The following is a 20,857-nucleotide window of genomic DNA, read 5'->3' as shown; positions in this document are numbered from 1 at the left end:
CCTCAGACTGACCTCAAACTCAATAGATAGCAGAGGGTGATCTTGGACTCTTGATCCTGCTCTTCTTGAATGTTGGATTGTAGGCAGGCACCACCAGTCATGACTGATTTTATGCAGTGTTGAAGACCAAACCCAAGGCTTTGTGTGTTCTCAGCAAGTGGTTTGTTAACCGAACTGCATCCTCTGCTCCCTGTTGCTAAGTCTTGAGGGGATTTTTCACCTTGATGTTCATTTATGATATTCATTGATGTTTGTATTCATCTTTGTCTAAGAGGTGTTGGCAAGTGGAACTTGGAGATTTTTTTTTTCTTTTTTCTTTCTTTCTTTCTTTTTGGTTTTTCCTGACAGGGTATCTCCATGTAGCTTTGTGCCTTTCCTGGAACTCACTCTGTAGCCCAGGCTGGCCTTGAACTCACAGAGATCCACCTGCCTCTGCCTGCTGAGTGCTGGGATTAAAGGCATGCACCACCACTGCCCAGCTGGAACTTGGAGATTTTGAGGACTAATAAAAGTTGTGATAGGGGACTTCAGAGATTGAGTTTGGGAATATCAGGCTGTGGAATGGCCTTTGTTTGGTCTTTGTTGGTAAGCCTCCTCTTTGAGTTTCCCCTGAGAGTGTTTTTGATAACTTGGTCTCCTCAGAGGGAAAGCAGGAGCAGACCTTGGAAAACTAAAAAGGAAAAAAAAAATGTAATGTCCAAGTGCAGTGAAAATAAATGGATGAAAGGTTGATTTAAGCTTTGGACACTAATCAAAGCCATTGGACTGATTAAAGCCATTGGACAGGTATGGAAAAGAGCAAGCATTACCTATGTACTAGAGAATTGTGAGGAAGCCAGGTTCCATCTCAGAAAAGGAAAGCTTTAATAATGGGTTTCAGGCAAACCTTGGAAGGCTGGGAGAAAGAGACCCAGGGAGGGAAGGGTTCCAGAAAGAGTGTCTTCATACATTGCTATTGCTAAACACCCTAAACTGGGTGGCTTATAAAAGACAGAATTTTCTTATAGTTCCAGATGTTGGGAAATGCAAGATGAGAATACTGTCAGGGTCAGCTATGGTGGCCTACACCTATGATCCCAGCACTCCGAGGCTGAGACAGGAAGGTCCTGTGTTGCAGGCCAGTCTAGACTATACAGCATGACCATGCCATAAAAGGGGCCGGGGTGAGGGGCATTTTCTCTTTGTGTCTTCAGATGGTAGAAGAAGCAATGCAGCTTTCTTGGGCTCCTTTAGAAGGACAGCTTCTGTTACCATCACCTTGAGTACCAGGAGGTTGATGTGTGTATTTGGAGGTTTAAAAAAAATCTATTTAGACCACAGCAAGGATGAGTGCTTAGCAGTGACATGAGAGAGGAAGTGAAATTCTTACTGTGGAAGGTGTGGTAGCTACCACAGGGCTTGGGTCTGTGTAAGGAAGTAAGTACCACAGGGGTCATGACTTGGCTGCTCACACTGGAGAGCTGTCAGACTATTATAGTTCAGGAAGAGCTGGAATATTCTACCTACACCGTGTGTGGGTATCACTCATCATGTACCTCAGGCAAAAGGTTTGGAGAGCTTGACTAAAGGGTCATCTCTGAGAAAGGTGCTTTGCTCAGAATGCATTCAATGCCTAGTTTCTTATTATAGACATTGAGGGACCAGAATAGAACATTGACATGCATGTTTTACAAACTACAGGCCAAGGCTTTCTTGCAACTAAGTATTAGTTACAGTCTGGCATCATATCAGCTCCCCCTTGTGTATGCATCTGTTAGGAAGCCGGCTTTCAATTGCATATTGGAGAGAAGCATCATAGAGACATAGGACAATGAATGCTTTGGTCAGTGTTAGAATTTCTCACTTCTCTACCGGCTGCTTTTCATGTCTCTAATTTCTGTGTCGTTTTATGCAACTAAATAAAAAAAAAAGTTGGAGCTGCTATTTCAGAAAGAGGCTGAATTCATTATTAATTGAAAAGCTCACAAGTATCTGTGAGGCTCGAACCCAGGAAGACGAAGATGAAGAGAAACACACAGTTTTGTTCTAAGACACATGTTGAGAGGTAGAAACAGGAGCATGAGCAAGGCCACCAGAGTACCGGGTGTGCTAAGGGCTGTGGGAAGTCTGTAGGGGTAAGATGATACCAGCTCCCACAGGGAAAAAAAATAAGCACCAAGAAATGAAGTTGAGTCAAGGCAGCAGGAGAGCAGAGCACGCTGCAGGGTTTTGCACAGAATGCAAGCAGCTGCTGGTGTTTATATTCCAGGGGGCTGTTCAGCTGCCTAAACCCAAAGAGGAAGGAGCCCTAGAGCAAGGGCTTGTGGGTCCTGGTGTCAGTGGTGACATAATCAGTGGAGTAGATATGCTAACTCCACTTGCTGGTCTTTGGACCGATATCTCATGATCCTGGGATTTTTATGTCCAGCCCTACTATACATAACTTCATTCTTAGAAGATAATCTTGAGAATGAAGAACTCCCTGTTCCTGTCTGGCTAGTTATTATGTCTGTAAATTAGGAGGAAATACGGCCTCTAAGGAGAGGTTGGGAGAACTGAGGATAAACAGGAGCCAAGTCTACCAGGAACCAGAGTTCTAAATAAGAGCCTTGTCTGTGACCACTGTGTTATGAGTCTTCTGTCTGTGCCAAAGAAAGGAGTGGATGACTGCAATTTGTCTCCCAGTCACTTCTCCCAAGTCCTCTTTGTGCCTTCCCAAACTTCTTAATAGACTTTATGGCAGTTTTTGCCTGTCTCTTGATTCTTGTGGTGATCTTGACATAGAATGAAACATTTTGTTGTTGTTGTTGTTTTTCTGAGAAAGGGTTTCTCCTTGTAGTTTTGGTGCCTGTCCTGGCTCTTGTTCTGTAGACCAGGCTGGCCTTGAACTCACAGAGATCCGCCTGGATCTGCCTCCTGAGTGCTGGGATTAAAGGTGTGTGCCACCACTGCCAGGCCGAAAATCTTTTAAGGCAAAACAAAAGGAACAATTACAAAATCCCAAAGAGGCATGAGTTCAGCTTAGACATATTTTTTTGGTGGAAGTGATATAGCCAAGTATTCAAAGGTACTTGTGAATTTTGCCAATACGCTTCTTTACTTTCTTCTTAGTTTTGTTGAAGTAAATGCTGTGTAAATAGACGACAGTCCATTCATTTGCTCATTGTTTTTCTGTGTAAATCCAGGTGTGGTTGAACACATCTGCATTCCTAGTCAGTGCTCAGAAGGCTGAAGCAGAATGACTCTGAGGTCTAGGACAGCCTGGGATATATGTCAAGACCCCTTCCCCCCTCTTCCATCCCCACAAACCTTCATTTCCTGTTGCTGTACTACAGGCTGCCGTCGGATGGATGCTCTAGACAATCGGAAAGCAACACGCAAGATGTTGAGTGACTTCTCTTTAATGGAAAATCTGAAAGAAATGAATCAATTCTCTTTTTCTCCTCTATGCAAATCACAGAGGATGGCAGTTTACATGAAAAGTGAAAACTAGCCTAGTAGCCCTTAAAAGGATGGCAATTAAACTGGATACAGAGGGAAAGGTCTTCTTTCCCTGGAGTGTTATGTCCCCCGAATGTGGGGAGGGGCACTGTGGTACAGTTTGCTAACCAGTTTCTCTCTGTCCATAGGCATTGTCGGGGTTCTTTGTTCCTGGATGTCACAGACACTCCTAATAATTACTACACGTTCAGCTAAACCATAGCCAGCATTCCCTTCCAAAGGAAAGCAAATGACTTGGGTCATTCACAGGCTGTAGCTCTTCAGTCATTCCAACCGAGCAGCTGCAGATGGACAGGGCCATTACACAGTATTAATAGCTTAGCCACTCACTGTAGTACTGATGACTTCTTTGATATCTCGGCTGCAGTGAAAGGAACCCGCTGATTAGAAGCACACTTCTTATATTTAACATGGAGATAACGTAGATGAGGAAGAGTGAAATTTGAAAAATGTAAAAAAAAAAAAAAAAGTTTGCAAAGTTTTGTTTGTTTTTAATGGGTTAGATTTGAAGGCATGCTTCAGGATGACACCAATTATGTTTTAGAACATGGACTAGAAAATGTTTCTGCCATGTCAAATGGTATCTGGAAGGGTGGGGGCCTAAGTGGGTAAATAGAATTTACTACGGGCTTGAGAAAACAAAAGAGAGACTTTATTGTAGCAGGCTGTAAGAGGAGTAGAGGGTGAGTTCCCAGAGAGATAATCACAACCCTGAAAGAGAATGTGTGTTTTGTTTTGTTTTAAATAACAGTTAAGTGAGTAGTTACTTGGTCTTTTCTCATGTATGGGCAATAATATGTACAATGGCCATATCTCTATCTATCTATCTATCTATCTATCTATCTATCTATCTATCTATCTCTATCTATCTATTCATCTATCTATCTATCTATCTATCTATCTATCTATATCTATGTAAGCATCTCACTATCTGGTTCAAGTAATATATTTTACTGCAAATTACTCTTCTTGAGGCTGATCATCTAGGTAAAGTGCCCCAGAATCTTTAGAATACAGGCTTCAGATATTTATATGTGGCACTTGAAGTCATTGGGTTCTGACTCCAAGTAATTATGGCCTAGCTGTTAATATGTGAGAATTTAGTGGGTTTTGTTTTTTTGGCCTTTTACCTTTATATTTCATTCCCTGAAAGATCATTAGTATAAAATAATTAACAAAGTGTGAATGTGTATCTTCTGGAGTTACTTTGGAACTGAATAGGTGTATGGAGGGTGGGGGGTCCTGGTTGGTGCTACTGAGCTGCTTAGAAGCATAAGGCTGAAAAGGCTCGAACAGCATGGTAGAGAAGTCGGGGAATGTGTATTCCTAAAGGTTGAAGAGGAGATGATGACTTAGTAAATGAAATGGCTGGGTAGGAGTTTTCAGTCCAATTGGGAGTTCAAGGCAGGCCAAGCCGGCAGTCCTCTGTGAAGACTGAGTTGTATTTGATGAGAGTGTGGAAAAGGCAATGGGGGAGTTGTCCATAAGGTGTGGGAATAGGAGTAGGAAGGACCACAAAAGTCACAATGGTTCAAAGGGTACCATAAGGTGATTTCAGGCAGATAGATGGGAGGCGTGACAATAGTGATTGTGAGGATGAGAAGAAACCCTAGGCCCATAATAGGTGCCCAGTGATGCCGCAGGAAGGGCAGAGAAGGGAAAACAGGACATAACTGGAGGGAAGTGGTGACACTAGCTAGCTGAGCAGTGGCTTCAGAATTCTCTCAGAAGGAACGGGTTGAGGATGATTGCCCTCTGAGTTGGATCTTTTAGGATGGGAAGGGAGGGAAAAGAATGAGCTAAGCTTCTAAAACTATGTGGTTAAATTTAGAAAGGTAAGAAAAAGATTCATGACTCTTTATTAGGGTCTAAAGGTGTTTAAGCATGGTTTTTACCTGGCCCTTACCAGAAAAGGAAAAAGGAGAACTCCAAGAGGATCGGAGTGGTGGGTGGGGCCTTATAGCCTGACAGACAAGAAGTGGATACATGAGTAGGACACAATAAGAGCCAAGCCAATCAGATTTGAGTGTTTTTTAATCCTGTGGGAGGGTTTTCTGAAAGTCCTTGTGTTATCTCTTGTAATTTGTTATAAGATAACAGCTTTGATTATAGCCTTCTTCATTCCTCCTAAGAGACAGGTAATCATATAGTTCTGACAGGTCCTTCCCCTATCATCTCTACCACTGGCCTGTTATAACCAGCATGGTTCTGTATCAGCTTCTAACTAGAATGGAGTCTGCCCTGGCTGTGCCTGGATTAACTGCTTATAAACCTGCTAAAGGCCGAATTCAGATTCTACTTTAAGAGTACAGCAGGTGGGTCAGAATGATAAAAATGTCTTGCCAGGTTAGGGCAAAGGTCACAGACCTTTGCATTCCTTAATGAAGGTAGACACCTTGTCTAGTTAATGTTACTTCAAACTAGATTTGAGATGCATCACAGAGAAAAGGATGTGAATCCAGATGGTGCTAAGGTCCTCCCACCAACCACACCACCAAGGGGAGGATATTTTCCTGTGGAATGAGTATGACTTCTACTTGTTCCCTGAGAGTCCTGAAGTGAATGTGGGAGGGATAGAATACATCTGGGTCAGGGGAAGAGCTGGTTGGGAAGGTTCCCTAGATAAAGGGAGGAACCAAAGGCATTTGAGGAGTAGAAAAGGGATGGTAGAGGCTTATCAGATGGATGGATGGGAGGTTGTCGACACAGAAAGGGGAGTTGAGCTCTAGGTTGAGCAGGAACTTGAATGCATCCAAAGCAGAATCATCAAGATTATCATTGGGGGCTGGTTTGTTTAAGGAAGACAAGCTATTGTTAGTAGGTCTGGTAAGAAATTTACTAGATCTTTCCTACAATGGAAAGTCCTGTGATAAGTTCATTAAAATCTGAATATAGGAACCTTGGAGTTCTTTCCTTAACAATAGAGATATAGAATGATATTGCATTACTCAACAAGGACCTTAAGGGGCCAATATTACTTATCTTATGAGAGTTTACCAAGGCCCTTCTTTATGAGATTCTAAAGACAAAAGCACACTAATTTTGATGAGTACATCCCAGGGATGAGTCAGAGTGAATGAAGAATGAATAACCAATGGAGGGTCAATTGAGGGGTGACATCCATCCAGAATGTTTCCTCTGTGGGTGATGGATCACTCAATTGTCTGCAAGAGACCTGAGGCAAACATTCTTAGGCATTCCCCAAGAATAAAGGTGAAGTGGCTCATGAGATTGAAACCCAGTTTTGCTGTAGAGTCACCTACATTCCTGGCTAGGTTGAACCTGTCCTTAAAAGGGAACTCATAAACTGAACTTGGCTATAGGTTTGCCATGAGGGAAAAAGAGTGACTCACTGTCAGAAAGAAGTGAAAGTCTGGTCACTCAGTCTCTGAGATCAAGATCAGGAAGTCATCTGGGAGAGGGGATGTTGGCATGCAAACAATGGCCATGCACACTGAGTTGTAGATGCTGGGAAAGAAGGTTTAACTCAGGAGGCACCAGCCACATACTCTTTGGTCCCTCCAACTCCTGAGAGACGAAAGAGAGCTGAGAGGAATGGGAGAAGTGGGGCTCTTTGAGAAAGAATTAGCCATGAACATGCTTTCAAGACAACTGTACCAAGGAGAAAGAGGGAGAAGATTCATAAAATAAGAAAAGCAGCACCTGATGCTATGGACCATAGCTGTCTGTCCTCTTTTATCCAGAGCCTTTAGGTTCCATCAAAGTGTTGCCTGGTCCAGGTACCTTCAGTTATGAACAAGATGTAAGGCTTTTGAAAAAGGACAGAAAGGAACTCTTTAGTCTGTATCATATAGGACAGGAGTGGCCCAGAGTTCCCAGTCCAGGGGTCCTTTGAGTCACACTGGGGAGAAGCCCTGGCCAGAGACCTTCAGTCATTCACAGGCCTTTTGGTTGATCACTACAAATACCAGAGAGAAGAGAGACAAAGAGGGAGGGGGCTCATAGAGGCCACAAACATGTTGTTGAATGAAATGCAATTTGGAAGGCCAGTGACAGGAATGGGTGTACAAAGAATTTATCAAGGACATGAAAAGACAATGAATTTTTTTGAAAAGCACCATAAAAGAAACAGCATAGAAGAGACCCTGCCACCAAGAGGGATAGATGCTTCTGTAATAGTTACTTGCTCTTATTTTGTGGGCTATTTGTGCAAGATCCATACCTGGGTACGTAGGTAGGTACCTTACTCTTTTATGAAGAAGTTCGTATCATAAAATAAATTGTATTTCTTGAGACTGGACATTTGGGGAGGGTGATGTGGGTCATAGGAGTTACATTTCAGATGTCTGTAAAAAACACCATAAGTTTCTGGGGTCATGTTCTAAGTAGTCATGGCTCATGTGTGGGCATTTAGCTTTTGTTTTTGGCTTTTTAGCCTTTATGGTTTTCAGTGCCCTTTAAAGAAGTATGGTTTGACTTAAATGCATTTTTCTCTTGATTGCTATATTAACCAGGGTTCTGTAGAGGAACAGAACCAATAGAATGATTATATATTAAAAGAGATTTTGATACATTGGCATACATGATAACATCTAGGTAGTGTAACAGTGGACATTTTCATACTAGAGAGGCTGAGAACCTGGTAGTTCATAAGGCTGAATGTCTCAGCAATTCCAGTCTGGCACTGAAGATCTGGACGATTCCTGGAGAGCTGCTGGTCTTCAGTCTACATTGGAAGGCAAAAGAAACTGGGTTTTGATGTCAGTAATGGAGGTAGCAGTACTGACTGGACAATGAACTTGACAGTGAGAAGGAAATAGGGCAGGTGTGCTGGTTTGAATGAGAATAACCCCCATAGGGTTACATATTTGAATTGATAGTGGGAAGGATTAGGAGGTGTGTCCTTGTTGGAGAAGACATTGTCATTGGGGGGGTCAGATTTGAGGTTTCAATAGTGCACACCACTCCCAGCTAATTCTCTTTCTGCCTCGTGCTTATGGGTAAGGTGTAAAGTTTCTCCTACTGCTTCTGAAGCATACCTGCCTGCTTGCGGCCATATGCCCCACCATGATGGTCATGGACTCACCCGCTGGAATTATAAGCCCCCATTAAAGACTTACTTTTATATGTTGCCTTGGTCATGGTATCCCTTCACAGTGTCGCTATATGACCGCACATGCTCGGTCCAGTAGCCAAACAAGAGGCTTAGTCATCCTGGGGTCTTACCTCCTATGCAGTCTGTGTGCTGCGTGATCACTTAATCTGTGTAGCAAGCCCATATGCGCATGTGGGGGGGAATCCATGAAAAGCGGGTCACAGACTCCTCCTCCCCCTCTTCTTCTTCCTCTCTCTCTCCCTGCACTGTCTTCCATAGGTCTAAGCACATCTTTCCTTAGTAAACTCTTATAGTGGGCTTTGTTGTGCCTCGTGGCTTTTCTTGCATGCTAAACAGTGCCTCTTAACACGGCACCTCATAATAATAACTAACACACAATAATAGAAAAGTAACTAAGACAGGAGATGGCCTGGCCAGACACATAGGAAGGCAGCCAGAGGCAAACAGGTGAAAAGCAGAGTGCAAAAGCTTTGCCCTTAGGGCCTCCTTTGATTTGGCTGCTGCTGGAATGTACCGTCCACGTTCAGGGTATGTCTGTCCACTGAAAATAACCTGCTCAAGAAGATCCCTCTCAGTTGTGCCCAGAGCCTTATCTCTTAGTTGATTACCTTTCCAGTCCTCTTAGATGCGTATAATAGCCATTTAAGGATGGTGATTCTAGACTGTTTCATCAAGATAAATTTGGCCTAGCTAAATGCACCATAAGCTCAGAAAATTGCAGCTGTTGAGACAGCACCAAGCTCTGTCCTTGTGAATCTGTTTGGTATCATTAACTGATCCCTGAAAAAGGAATGATTCTGTTAATCCAAGTTTTCTCATCCCTTTGCTGAAGTAACTTGGAGAAAGATTGAGTGCCTAGACCTTGTTACCTCATCTAGAAAAGGGTGAGAGAGGTTGAAAACCTGTTTTTAATATTATCTTTAAGTTTATGTTTCAATGAATATAAAATTATTTTATATAAAATATTTGTAACCATTATGATTGATAACAATATTGTAGCCTGAATGGAAACTTTTTTCTCTGATTAGCCTAAAACACAAAAATAAATGCGACTCTTCTGTTTTATGTCCCCAACTCTGGCTACTTCTTGTCTTGTATAGAAATAAAAGTAAAGGGGGAAGGAAGGGTTCAAAATGGCTCAGAGAGTGAAAGTCCTTGCTACAGAAGCCTGATGGCCTGAGTTCAGGTCCCCCTTCAAACTCATAGGAACAGAAGTTAACTCCCAATAGTTGTCCTCTGACCTTCATGCACTCTTGTGCATGCACACGCACGCACGCACGCGCGCACACGCGCACACACACACACACACACACACACACACACACACACACACACGATGACGACGATGATGAGTAAAACTAATATTTTCATACTTAGAAAAGACTTTCTTTTTTAAGAAAATGAAATACAAAACCATGGTCAATTATCCAAGGACTTCAAAAAACAGAAGGTCACAAAAAGTTTGCCTCTGAAAGGGACAAAAGAGGGGGTGAGACTTGAAGCATTGCTTGCAGACCTGAAGGGAGGGGGGATTCTCTCCCCCTTCCAAAGGTCCTCTGACATGCACTGTCAATGGTCAGATTGGCAGGAAAAGGGGCTTATACATGTGTTTAATGTGCTTGTGTGCATCAGAGGCCCTAAGATATGCAACTCAGAGAGGGTCAGATGGATGAAACATAAATCCTCTCTAATAGGGGAGAAAAAAATAGAGCAGGGAATGGTTGACACCTTCAGGGGATAGTAAATGAGTTTTAGTAGAAATGAATGAGCCCCAAAGGCAGCCCACAGATTGGGACCAAGTTGCTCTCAGCTCTGGGGGTGGCAGCTACCAGGTAAGGAAGCAGGATGTCAATGCAAATCTGACCTTACATACACAAAAGTTTCTCCAGAAATCCTGCAAATCATAACATCGTAATTCCATCATCATACCCTTCTGAATATTGGGAGGGTTGTTGGTACATTTTCCTCTCCACTGGTTAACATTTCCTGGTTACTTGGTGAGGTTCCTAGGGAGGATGCTTAAGGAGGTTGTATTTCATTGAGAAGATATTTATTCTGTCAGAGAAGAGGATGTGAGAGAGTCCTTGCATGCTTTGGGGCAGAAGAAAGAAGAGAAAATTAGGTAGCCTTGCTTCAGAGGAAGCTCCTAAGGCTTTCCACTTTCTTTTAATTCAAAAGCATGCCCCAACCATACTTTGAAGTATTGTTTTCTAAGCCTTAAGGAGGTAGAATACAAAAAATAAAAACTGGACCAGATTACTAAATCTACATTCCTGTTCACAGCCTATAGTTAGAAATAAATCTGCCTTGTAGTGACTTCAGAAAGAGACCATGGATGACCAAGGAGCACAGAGGTAAATACATATCATGAAACACCCCTCCAGAGGGTGGTTCACCCTTATTAGGGATGGATATGAGTGAATGATTAAGGACATTGGCAAGGTGGGGCTCTTAAATGATATCTTTATTCTTTGTCATTGTAATATCAATATGAAGATACTATTGGAATATATCCAGGTGGTGTTTTTTTTTTTTTTTTTTTTTTTTTTTTTTTTTTTTTTTTTTTTTTTTTTTTTTTTTTAATGAAAACCTGTAAAACTAAATGAAAACAAAGAAAGTAGGTCAAGAGGCACCAGGAAAGCATTCCTGTTTCTCTCGGTAGGGACTTCTGGAACATTGCCCACAGAATAAGATGCCCCCTTATTAGGATCCATTAGGAGTGTATTTGAGAAATGGAAGATCAGTGGTTTTCAGGGTATGTGTGGGGGGGGCATGAGGGAATCTAAGAATCCTTTCAAGGAACTAGCAGTCTAAACTGTTTTCCTAGTGCCCTTAGGATTCTCTTTGCTTCTTTGGTTCCCGTTCTGTCATGAGAACATAGTGGGGGATCCCAGAACATGTGGGATACAGCCAGTGATTGACTGCAGCAGCAGATGTGAGCATCCAGATGCCTCTGGGAAGCTGGATATTAAAGGCCATTCCACAAACAGAACAGTGCTGCTCATCTTGATTTTTTTAACATTCTTTTTTACTTATTCTTTGTGTCTTTCATATCATGAGTCTAGATCACATTCATTTCCCCATCCCTTTGTATCTACCCTCCATCCTTGCAATGCTCCCCCCAAAGAAACAAAATAAAGTAAAATTGAAGAGGAAAAAAAAAAGGAAAAAATGGAGAAAAGGAAAAAATCTAATCATGGAATCTGTAGTGTGACACAGTGAGTCACGCAGTATATCCTTTTGTTCATATATCTTTATTTGCAAGTGTTCATTGAAAAGAGTCACTAGTCAGGCTTGAGGCCTTTGATTTATGCTACACGATTGATGCTGGCCTCTCCCTGGGACTCCTCTTGGATATCCTGTTGATGCCCTGTGTTGTGGAGATCCCGCAGCTTTGGGTCTGCAGAACTGGCCCCTTCACATGCTCCCGAAGATCATGGGTGGGGTAGGCCAACTCATAACCCTGGTTCTGGGCCTGGGTAGTTGCAGGGTTGGTCAGCCTGCCAGCTCTCCCTTGTCCTCAGCACCAGGGTGAGCTTGCTGGCGTTGCAAAAGCAAAAACAGGCATTCCTAATACCTTGAAGAGTATGGACACCTTTTAAATTTTCTGATCAGCTGGCAAAATTATTGCAGCAAAATTTGATAAGTTATACCTGGGAAAAATACAGTAAAAAAGAGGTCCAGTTATCTTTATAAGCATAGAAGACATGGTAGCAAGTTGGAAAAAGACCATTCCAGGAAGGCCCTTAAGTGTCTATGAAGTGAGTATTTCTTGGTGGTTTTGGTGGCCATGAAAAAAGGCAAAAGGACAATGCATGTATTAGGAAGAACATGATATATGCACAGCCAGGCTGGGAGCAACTGCCAGACTACTTCCCTGAGAGAACTATTTTCAGTTTGGTTATTATAGTTACAGGAGGTGAGTGATGCAGGATGCTTGAAGCCTGGCTCTAGCATGACCAGTGCAGAGGCTGCTGCAGGGAGAGAAAAGAACTTGGATAGTTGATTGACAGGAGGTCCGGAGTTTCCTTGATTTTACTACCATGTGCTGCTGCTGAGATCGTGTGGAAATGAATTCCCTTTCAGCTCTACTTCATTACACCTAGCAGATGGTGCTTTATGATTCTGAACTCAATTTTCAGAATGAGTGTTAAGATAAAAGACACAGTCCTCAAAAATCAAAAAGAGGAAATCGGGTAACTGGCCACTTACCAGGGCAGTCTTAGGAAGGTTCTAGACTTTGAGCTCTTGCCTGTCCTAAGTATAAAAGTTAAGTATGTTCTCAAAAGGGAAGTGATACAGCATATTAACTGTCCTCACTTGAAATGTTTGCTTTAAAAGAAAAAAAAAATAGCTTAACAGAATTCAGCAAAGAGTAGTTTATTACTGAACATTCCTCACCCTAATATTTAAAATGGAAAATATGGTCCAACAATACTTACCAGTGGTGTGAAAGAGAAAGAAAAAGAAAAAAATGGAAAAGGCTCATGATTTAGTGATTTTCAAGTTATCACAAATTGACTCAGCACCCAAATCCAAGCATAGTCACAATATTGAGTCATTTCATCAGCACTGAGATATAAGAGTGGTGCTGTGTGCATGTTTTGAAGGTAGGGCTTGACAGAGAAGATACGTTTATGTAACAACGCTGTGACTCAGTGCCCTGAATTTTTCTGCACATGCTATCTTAATGGGAATTTACTGGAAATTTCTTGCCAGAATAAACACATTCCTGCAGGAGTGAAAGGCTTAATGTTCTTCTATTCAGCTGCACTACTTTCCTGTGTGCAGATAAAACAAATTATTTGGTATTATTAGTTATTATGCTTCTCACAGTTCACAGGACACATTGTCGTCTCCAACAGAGACCATAGAGCTAGAGGTAGAAAACAAGAAAATGGCAGCCAATTTTATACTCTAATGAGAGAGAGAACAAGAGCAAAGATGTGATGCCGGCATAGTTAACATGATGAAATAAACAACAGCAAAAATGAATGGGGAACACTGTGAATCCACCTTAGCTATCCAGACGGGCTGAGAAAGGAGGCGGACCCCACACAGGTGAATGATGTGTCTGATCCTGGAACTGTAAACATTTTATGAGAGGGCTGATTTTCATGAACGATTTGTAAATCAAGACTGAAAATTCTGCAGTGACAGTTGTGACTACACGGTGATAATGGGGCCAGTCACCTGGCTTGGGAGTTACATACACAGTGACCTAGACAGGGTGGGCGGGGCTCAGAGGGAGGAAGTAGCCCTTGAGTTAGGAGTGAGGGAGGCCGGCAATGGAGACTGGATGAAAGATTCCCAAGCATTCCTGCCACTTCCTCTTGTTAACCCTGCTCCTGAAGTCCACCCATCCCATCACCACTCCATGGTTACTGACAGAAAAAGAGGCATTATTTGTGGGGTAGTGAATCTCACTCCACAACCCAAGGTGGCCTTGAATTTGCAAACCCGTTGGCTTAGTCTACGCAGCGTTGACATTACTAAGTTAGGGTTCCATACCCTACTCCAAGGAGAGATTTTAATGACCCTTCTTTTGATTCTCACAAGCAGCATTAATAAAGTCCTTAGGATCGAAAGAACCAGCCGTAATGAATAAAATTTGCCTACTAGCACATCATAGCTAACTGGTTATGCTCTATTTCTTCAGAAGTTCTTTGATTTTTTTTTGGTTTAACAAACCATTTGGAATTCAACTGGATCGATTTACCAGAGTTTAGGGACCTGCTCCTTCACACAGTGTTAAGATCCTATGCTTTTAAATATCAGAAAGACCAGTTAACTATCACTCATGCAATACTAAAGAATTTCATTTTATTATGTTTCTCTTTATTTCCAATATGTACAGGAAATAAAACCGGTCTAGCAAGTATTGCTTCTTAGTAGTCTTCGAGAGTTAAAATAGCATTTTGAAATTAGAATAATAAAACTCTTCTACCAATGATTATCCCCACTCAAATTGTACTCTATAAAAAGAAAATTATTTTATATGAAGCAAAGACACCAGAAATGAAAATGTATCTCTTTGAGGTACTGAAGGGCTGTTTTCTTTCTATCTGTAAATAATAAAAATAAAAAGTTCTGTTTTATATAGGTTTTTTATTGTAAATTCTCAAAATTCAATTTCAGAAGTCGGTGGGATAGGAGTATCATGGAAATGAAGCCATAAAAATCTCATTCAAGGGCTGATAAAGCAGCCAGTCGGTAAAGGCACTTGTTGACAAGCACAGTGACCAGAGTTCAATCTCTGGGACCTACACCATGGAAAGAACTGATTGTCCTGAGCTGTCCTCTGACTTCCACACACTCTCCATGACTTGTGAGCCCTCTCCTGCCCATAATAAATAAATGACTGAGGGAAGCGGATGCAGAGATTCGTGGCCAGGCCCCAGGTGGAGCTCCAGGAGTCCAATTGGCGAGAAAGAGGAGGGATTGTATGAGAGAGAATTGTTGAAACCAAGGTTGGATAAAGCACAGGGACAAATAGCCAAACAAATGGAAACACATGAACTATGAACCAATAGCTGAGGAGCCCCCAACTGGATCAGGCCCTCTGGATAAGTGAAACAGTTGATTAGCTTGATCTGTTTGGGAGGCATCCAGGCAGTGGTACCAGGTCCTGGGCTTGTTGCATGAGTTGGCTGTTTGAAACCTGGGGCTTATGCAGGGTCGCTAGGCTCAGTCTGGGAGGAGGGGACTGGACCTGCCTGGACTGAATCTACCAGGTTGAACTCAATCCTCAGGGGAGTCTTTGCCCTGGAGGAGATGGGAATGGGGGGTGGGCTGGTGGGAAGGGGGAGAACAAGGGAATCCGTGGCTGATATGTAAAATTAAATTAAATTAAATTATAAAATAAAAAAATTAAAAGAAAAAAATGTAATGAAAACAAGTCTCATTCAATTTATTTTTTCTTCATAAATAATAAGTATTTTGAGGCAATTTCAAGTTGTTCAGAATTTCCAGTAAATGAGTATTTAGTCGTGTTAGAAATTATTTATATGTATGTCATGAGTGCATTTATAAGTTTTAAAAGTGCTTTCTTAGAATTTCATAAATTAACTCCTATATATTTCAACATCAAAAATAAGATAGAAATTGAAATTAACACTTTATTCACTGATAGGAACGATTGGCTATAAGTTGATTGAGTTTGGTATATATATATATATATATATATATATATATATATATATATATATATGTAATTGATAAAAATTATGCTTACATAAAATTTGTTCCCAATATATTTGTGAATAGCCAATAATCTAGGCTCACTCTATTGCTTTCTAAATACAAAATTTCAGATTTAAATGAATCTAAGCAAAAAGGTAAATTAGTAGCTGCTCCTTATTCTTTGTCATTATTTTCTGTAGAGCCTGAGACTCAGATGAAGCATCAAAATGTTTCCCTTTAGGTGTTACTGACCATCATATATCCAAGTTAACAAAACAAGGGTGAACTTAAGTAGTTTCCAGATTTCCCAGCTCAGTGCTGTGGTGTTTTGGAAATGGTGCTAGTTTCTCATGCTGAAATGAACCATGTTTTGTTCTATATTTATAGTCGCAGATATGGCCAGTACACCATGAACCAAGAAAGTTCCACCAAAGTTACAGAGAGGCCTCCATTTGATCGATCAAGTTCCCAGGATTCTTTGGACGAAGTATCGATGGAGGACTATTGGACGGAACTAGAAAATATCAAAAGGTCTAATGAAAATCGCCAAGAAGGTCAAGAGGCCGTTGTTGTCAAAGAGCCTGATGGTAATGACTGAGTGAATAAAATGTGTGTATTAGTAGAAAACGGACATCCAGAAGGAAAGGGAACAGACCCTAAGTAGTCCCGCTAGTTGCCTTTGAACTTGAAGGTTATTAGACTGTAGCAGGTGTAAGAGTCCAGTTACTAGGTACAAGTGTTATGAGCAAACTCACTTTGTAAAGATAGCTAAGCCCATTACACTGGAGATTCAGTGAGTTAGATTTGCTGTTTAAAATCATACACACTGATTTTATTTCCTTCCATAATATACTAGCATTATAGCTGTTTGGTTTCCAAGAAGTGTGGATGGCAACAGCAAGCTCTCTACTTTGCAGTGATTCTGTTTTTCCATTTGTTAAGTAGCTGGATATGTTAGAACTATGTTGGTTTGCAGTCTGTGTTCTTCTAACTCAGATTGCTTTAAGGAAGTTCATTCTACTTTCCCATATATGGTAGTTGTTTGAGCATTTGCGGGTATATATATCTCGTTTCTAGCCAGTACATCTCTACACTGCAGATGTGCATAAGCAACCTGTGTGGATGGTTTTTTCAGACCTCTGGTAGATCTGAGTACCTACCAGATTCAGCACAGTATCCAGATCGGAGGCAACACAGCATGCTTCACTGATGGAAGGGTGCAGATTTCAATGCTGGAAGACAGTATTAGCATTTTCACCTCCCCGAGTTGCTTCTTTCTGGTATTTAATGCACTGTTTTTTTTTTTCTTCTTACATCTCTTCCCAATAGTATTTTATATTCACTTCACTACTATACTTGATATTCTGGAGGAAACATGCAAAACTTCACTTTAAAAATATTTTTTTTCACTAATTCCTTTAATCTTATAAATTAAAGAAGTCCCCATATTTGTGATGCCAAATTTTGTTATCAAAACTATGACTTTCTTTCTATGCTATCCATTAACTTGTATGTATGTTTTGGTGTACTAGTAGATATATAAATGTCAAAAAAGTAAAGTCATAATCAGTTCTGTGATCTACTAATACAGACATTCTTAACTTACTGTCTACTGAACTACTGAGTTAAGTAACTATAAATAGGGTTTTCTCCTTTGCTACAATGTTGCGTTAAAAATAATCTACCAATAGTAATCTGGTGTAGGTGGGATTTTTCATTGGGACTGCTGGTCAGCTTTGTTTCACCAGCTGGCTCACAAATGGCCACATAGAGACTTAATGTTAAGTATAAATGCTCATATGATAGCTTAGGCTTGTTACTAACTAGCTCTTACAACTCTAATTCACCCATATTTCTATCTATGTCCTACCACATGGTCCAGTACCTTATCTCAGTACAGCATGTTCATCTCTTGCTCCTCTGCATCTCCTTGAGACTCCTGAGGCTTCCATGACTCCATCCTTCCTCTTCCCAGTGTCCTCTCTGCCTGAAAATCCTGCCTAACTATAGGCCATCATCTCTTTATTAGCCAATTAGAGTAATACATATTCGTATTGTACAAAAAGATTGTTCCACAGCAATCTGGGGCCTGACTTCAGTGCTCTTCTTAAACAGGGTCTCACTATGTAGACTAGGATTATCTTGAATTTGTACTTCTCTTGCTTCAGCCTTCTAACAGCTGGGATCACATGTGTGTGTCATTGTACCAGGCTTGGATACTTTTCTCAATTTAATATTTTTCAGACTGATAAAAGAAAGTCATAGTTAGCTAATCTGATATCTCATTTATTTTCCTCCACTTCTTTTCTAAATACATTATGGACAAAACCTATATTATTTATAATAATTAAAAAATATCATCTTTCAGTCTGTGTTTCAAGACAGAAGCAACTTACCAGTTGCTCAGTAGGAAACAATATGCTAGAGAGAACCATATTTAAGTCTTATGTGTAGGAATGTGCTTTTGGCTGTTTGACACATCTCCAAAGTTAAATTGAATTCACAGATGATGAAGAACAATGGGCATTATTCTGTATACTTATATTTTTCTTAGGTATTTTTTAAAAGATTTATTTATTTATTATGTATACAGAAGAGGGTGCCAGATATCATTACAGATGGTTGTGAGCCACCATGTGGGTGCCGGGAATTGAACTCAGGACCTCTGGAAGAGCAGTCGGTGCTCTTAAGCCCTGAGCCATCTCTCCAGCCCAGGTATTTTTATTATTATTATTTGTGACATGGTCTCCCTATATAACCCTGGCTGTCCTGGGACTCGCTATATAGACCAAGCTGGCCTCCCATTCATGGAGATCCGACTGTCTCTGCCACTTGGGCTGAGATTAAAGGTGGGAGCCACCATGCCTCCTGGCTTTTCTTAGATTTTTAAACAGTTTGAATTTTTCTTATATTTTCAATGTACTAAATGGCTATAATCATCTTGTTCTCCTTGTCATGATAACGTCAAGCATTCTCTCTTCTCCTCAGCACTCTGGGTTTATACACCTGTAGTGTGTTTTATCTATTCAGCAGTAATGACAATGGCCAGTTGTTTTATTCGTGGCCAGGTCTATTGACATTTGATTTCTACATTCAAGGAGTTGTCTAGTGTAGAAGGACAGAAATCAGTCACTAGTAATACAGATGATAATATTTGCAATATGTCTTGACCTTTGGTCATGAAGTAGCTCTGGTGGCCCTCATTTAGTTTTATGGAAGAAAAAGCAGAATTAGCTTGAGGCTGACTTGTTCAAAATGACATGGCTGTCAAGCTTCTGAAATGGGGTGTAGACACTTTGTGTCTTTTGTGACCTGCCATTATTTTTTTATTTCTCTCTATAAACATGGTGCTTGAAGTGACTCTATTCTAGTTTTCCATCTGTTTTTCTACAAGCTTCATTAGGTCTTATAAAATATAGCATCCCTTGATATTTAGGAATGATTAGTTCCAGACCACACAAACAGATAGATGCTAAAATGTCTTTTATAAAAGCATAGAATCTGTGTAAACCTATTTACATACTCTTGTATACTTGAAACCAGCTCTAGTATTTATATATAGTACATGATACAACATGAAGTATTATATAGATACAATGTTGTTTTTAGGGAATGACAAGAAATTAAATGTCTGGTAGGGCATGAAGGAGTCTGCTGTAGGAGGTAAAAAATTTAGAGCCTGACCGAACTATGTAATGATAGTCTGTCTAAAGAAATAAAGGTTAAAAAAAAAAAAAAGCAAAAATAGTTCATACCCATGTTCAGCTCAGACGCATTTTTTTTTTTTTAGCAGTATATCCAATCCAGGATATTTGAGATGAATATCGAACATTGAATATTGAGATGCAGAGATCACAGATGTGGAAGAAACCCTATTTAAGTGACAGCCGAATCCCCACGTTCTGTGTTCTCAATTGATTCAGTTATTTAATTAGTCTACATACAAGCTCTTTTGGTTGTTATTGCTGCTGAAAGCCATGTGCTTTTAAAAGTTCTTTAATATCTATATTCTCTCATTTGAGAAAAAAAAGTAGAAAATTTAATTTGAAATTGAAAAGTTCCCCAATGCCCAGATCTTTTTTTCACTACCTTGCCATATGCCTCACTAGCTACACAGAACTGAGAAAACAAACCCTTTTAGAGATTAGTGTTGGACTCCAAGAGAGCCTTGAAATGAAGCCAAGAAACTCGGCCTGCACGTGTGCTCTCAGCACCAACTTCCTGTGCCACCTGTTGGAGCAAGTTGTCTCTTCATGGCTCGCTTGCTCGCCCGCCCGCCTCTAAAAGGAGCACAGTACCGTCCTCTTTAGTTAATATGCAGAAAGTTGTGGAGGTTAATTACATATGAAGCAATTTAAAAATTTTTAATTAAGTATATATGAAATTGACCCAAAATTTGCTATCACTATGGCCAGAGTGGATGGCAGTTATCCAAGTTTCAGATAATGATTCTCAGCATCGGCTTGGTTATAATAGAAGCGTTTCAGTCAGGGTTTCTGGTGGTCTAAAAACACGAACATTTTCATACTTCGTGACTTCAAAACTCTTTCTTTCTCTTCTTTTACAAAACTGTTTTAGAGGGAGAATTGGAAGAAGAATGGCTCAAAGAGGCTGGGTTGTCCAATCTTTTTGGAGAGTCTGCCGATGACCCCCAGGAAAGCATCGTGTTCTTAGCCACACTGACCCGGACTCAGGCAGCAGCTGTTCAGAAGCGGGTAGAAACAGTCTCCCAGACCTTGAGGAAGAAAAACAAACAGTACCATATTCCTGACGTCAGAGACATATTTGCTCAACAGAGAGAAGCACGAGAAAAAGTAAGATTCTTTACTTGATATGAAGGCAAACGATGAAATGCTTGGAGTCATCTGGACCAATCCAGTTTCATTCAAGTCATTCCAGACTTATTGAGCACCTGTGATCTACCCTGTGTCAACGCCCTGTGTTTGTAGTCAACCAGTGGTCTTGAATTTTGCCGTTTTACAAGTTACCCCAGTGAGACAAATACCTAAGCAAGTTCAAATTCAGTGCAATAATCCTGTGGGAGGTAGGATGGAGTCTTTGGGGGCATTTGGTTGTACCTGCCACACTATTGGCTGTGACAGAGTGGTGGAGGAGGCC

General features: G+C 40.8%; 1 protein-coding gene across 3 annotated transcripts in view; it reads left to right on the top strand.

The window, feature by feature from the left end:
- Arhgap18 (Rho GTPase activating protein 18) overlaps positions 1-20,857 on the top strand; it is a 214,178-nt gene that overhangs the window by 129,776 nt on the left and 63,545 nt on the right. For all 3 annotated transcript variants that reach the window (XM_028877380.2, XM_028877379.2, XM_037200411.1), the window contains exons 2-3: positions 16,127-16,326; positions 20,318-20,553. In XM_028877380.2, coding sequence (XP_028733213.1) covers positions 16,127-16,326; positions 20,318-20,553 — 436 coding nt within the window. The remainder of the gene's footprint in view (positions 1-16,126; positions 16,327-20,317; positions 20,554-20,857) is intronic.

This window comes from Peromyscus leucopus, chromosome 8a (genome assembly GCF_004664715.2).
Source record: "Peromyscus leucopus breed LL Stock chromosome 8a, UCI_PerLeu_2.1, whole genome shotgun sequence".
In the NCBI taxonomy this organism is placed as follows: domain Eukaryota; kingdom Metazoa; phylum Chordata; class Mammalia; order Rodentia; family Cricetidae; genus Peromyscus; species Peromyscus leucopus.
The sequence above is the reverse complement of the archived record's forward strand: the minus strand, read 5'-3'. Positions and strand labels throughout refer to the sequence as shown.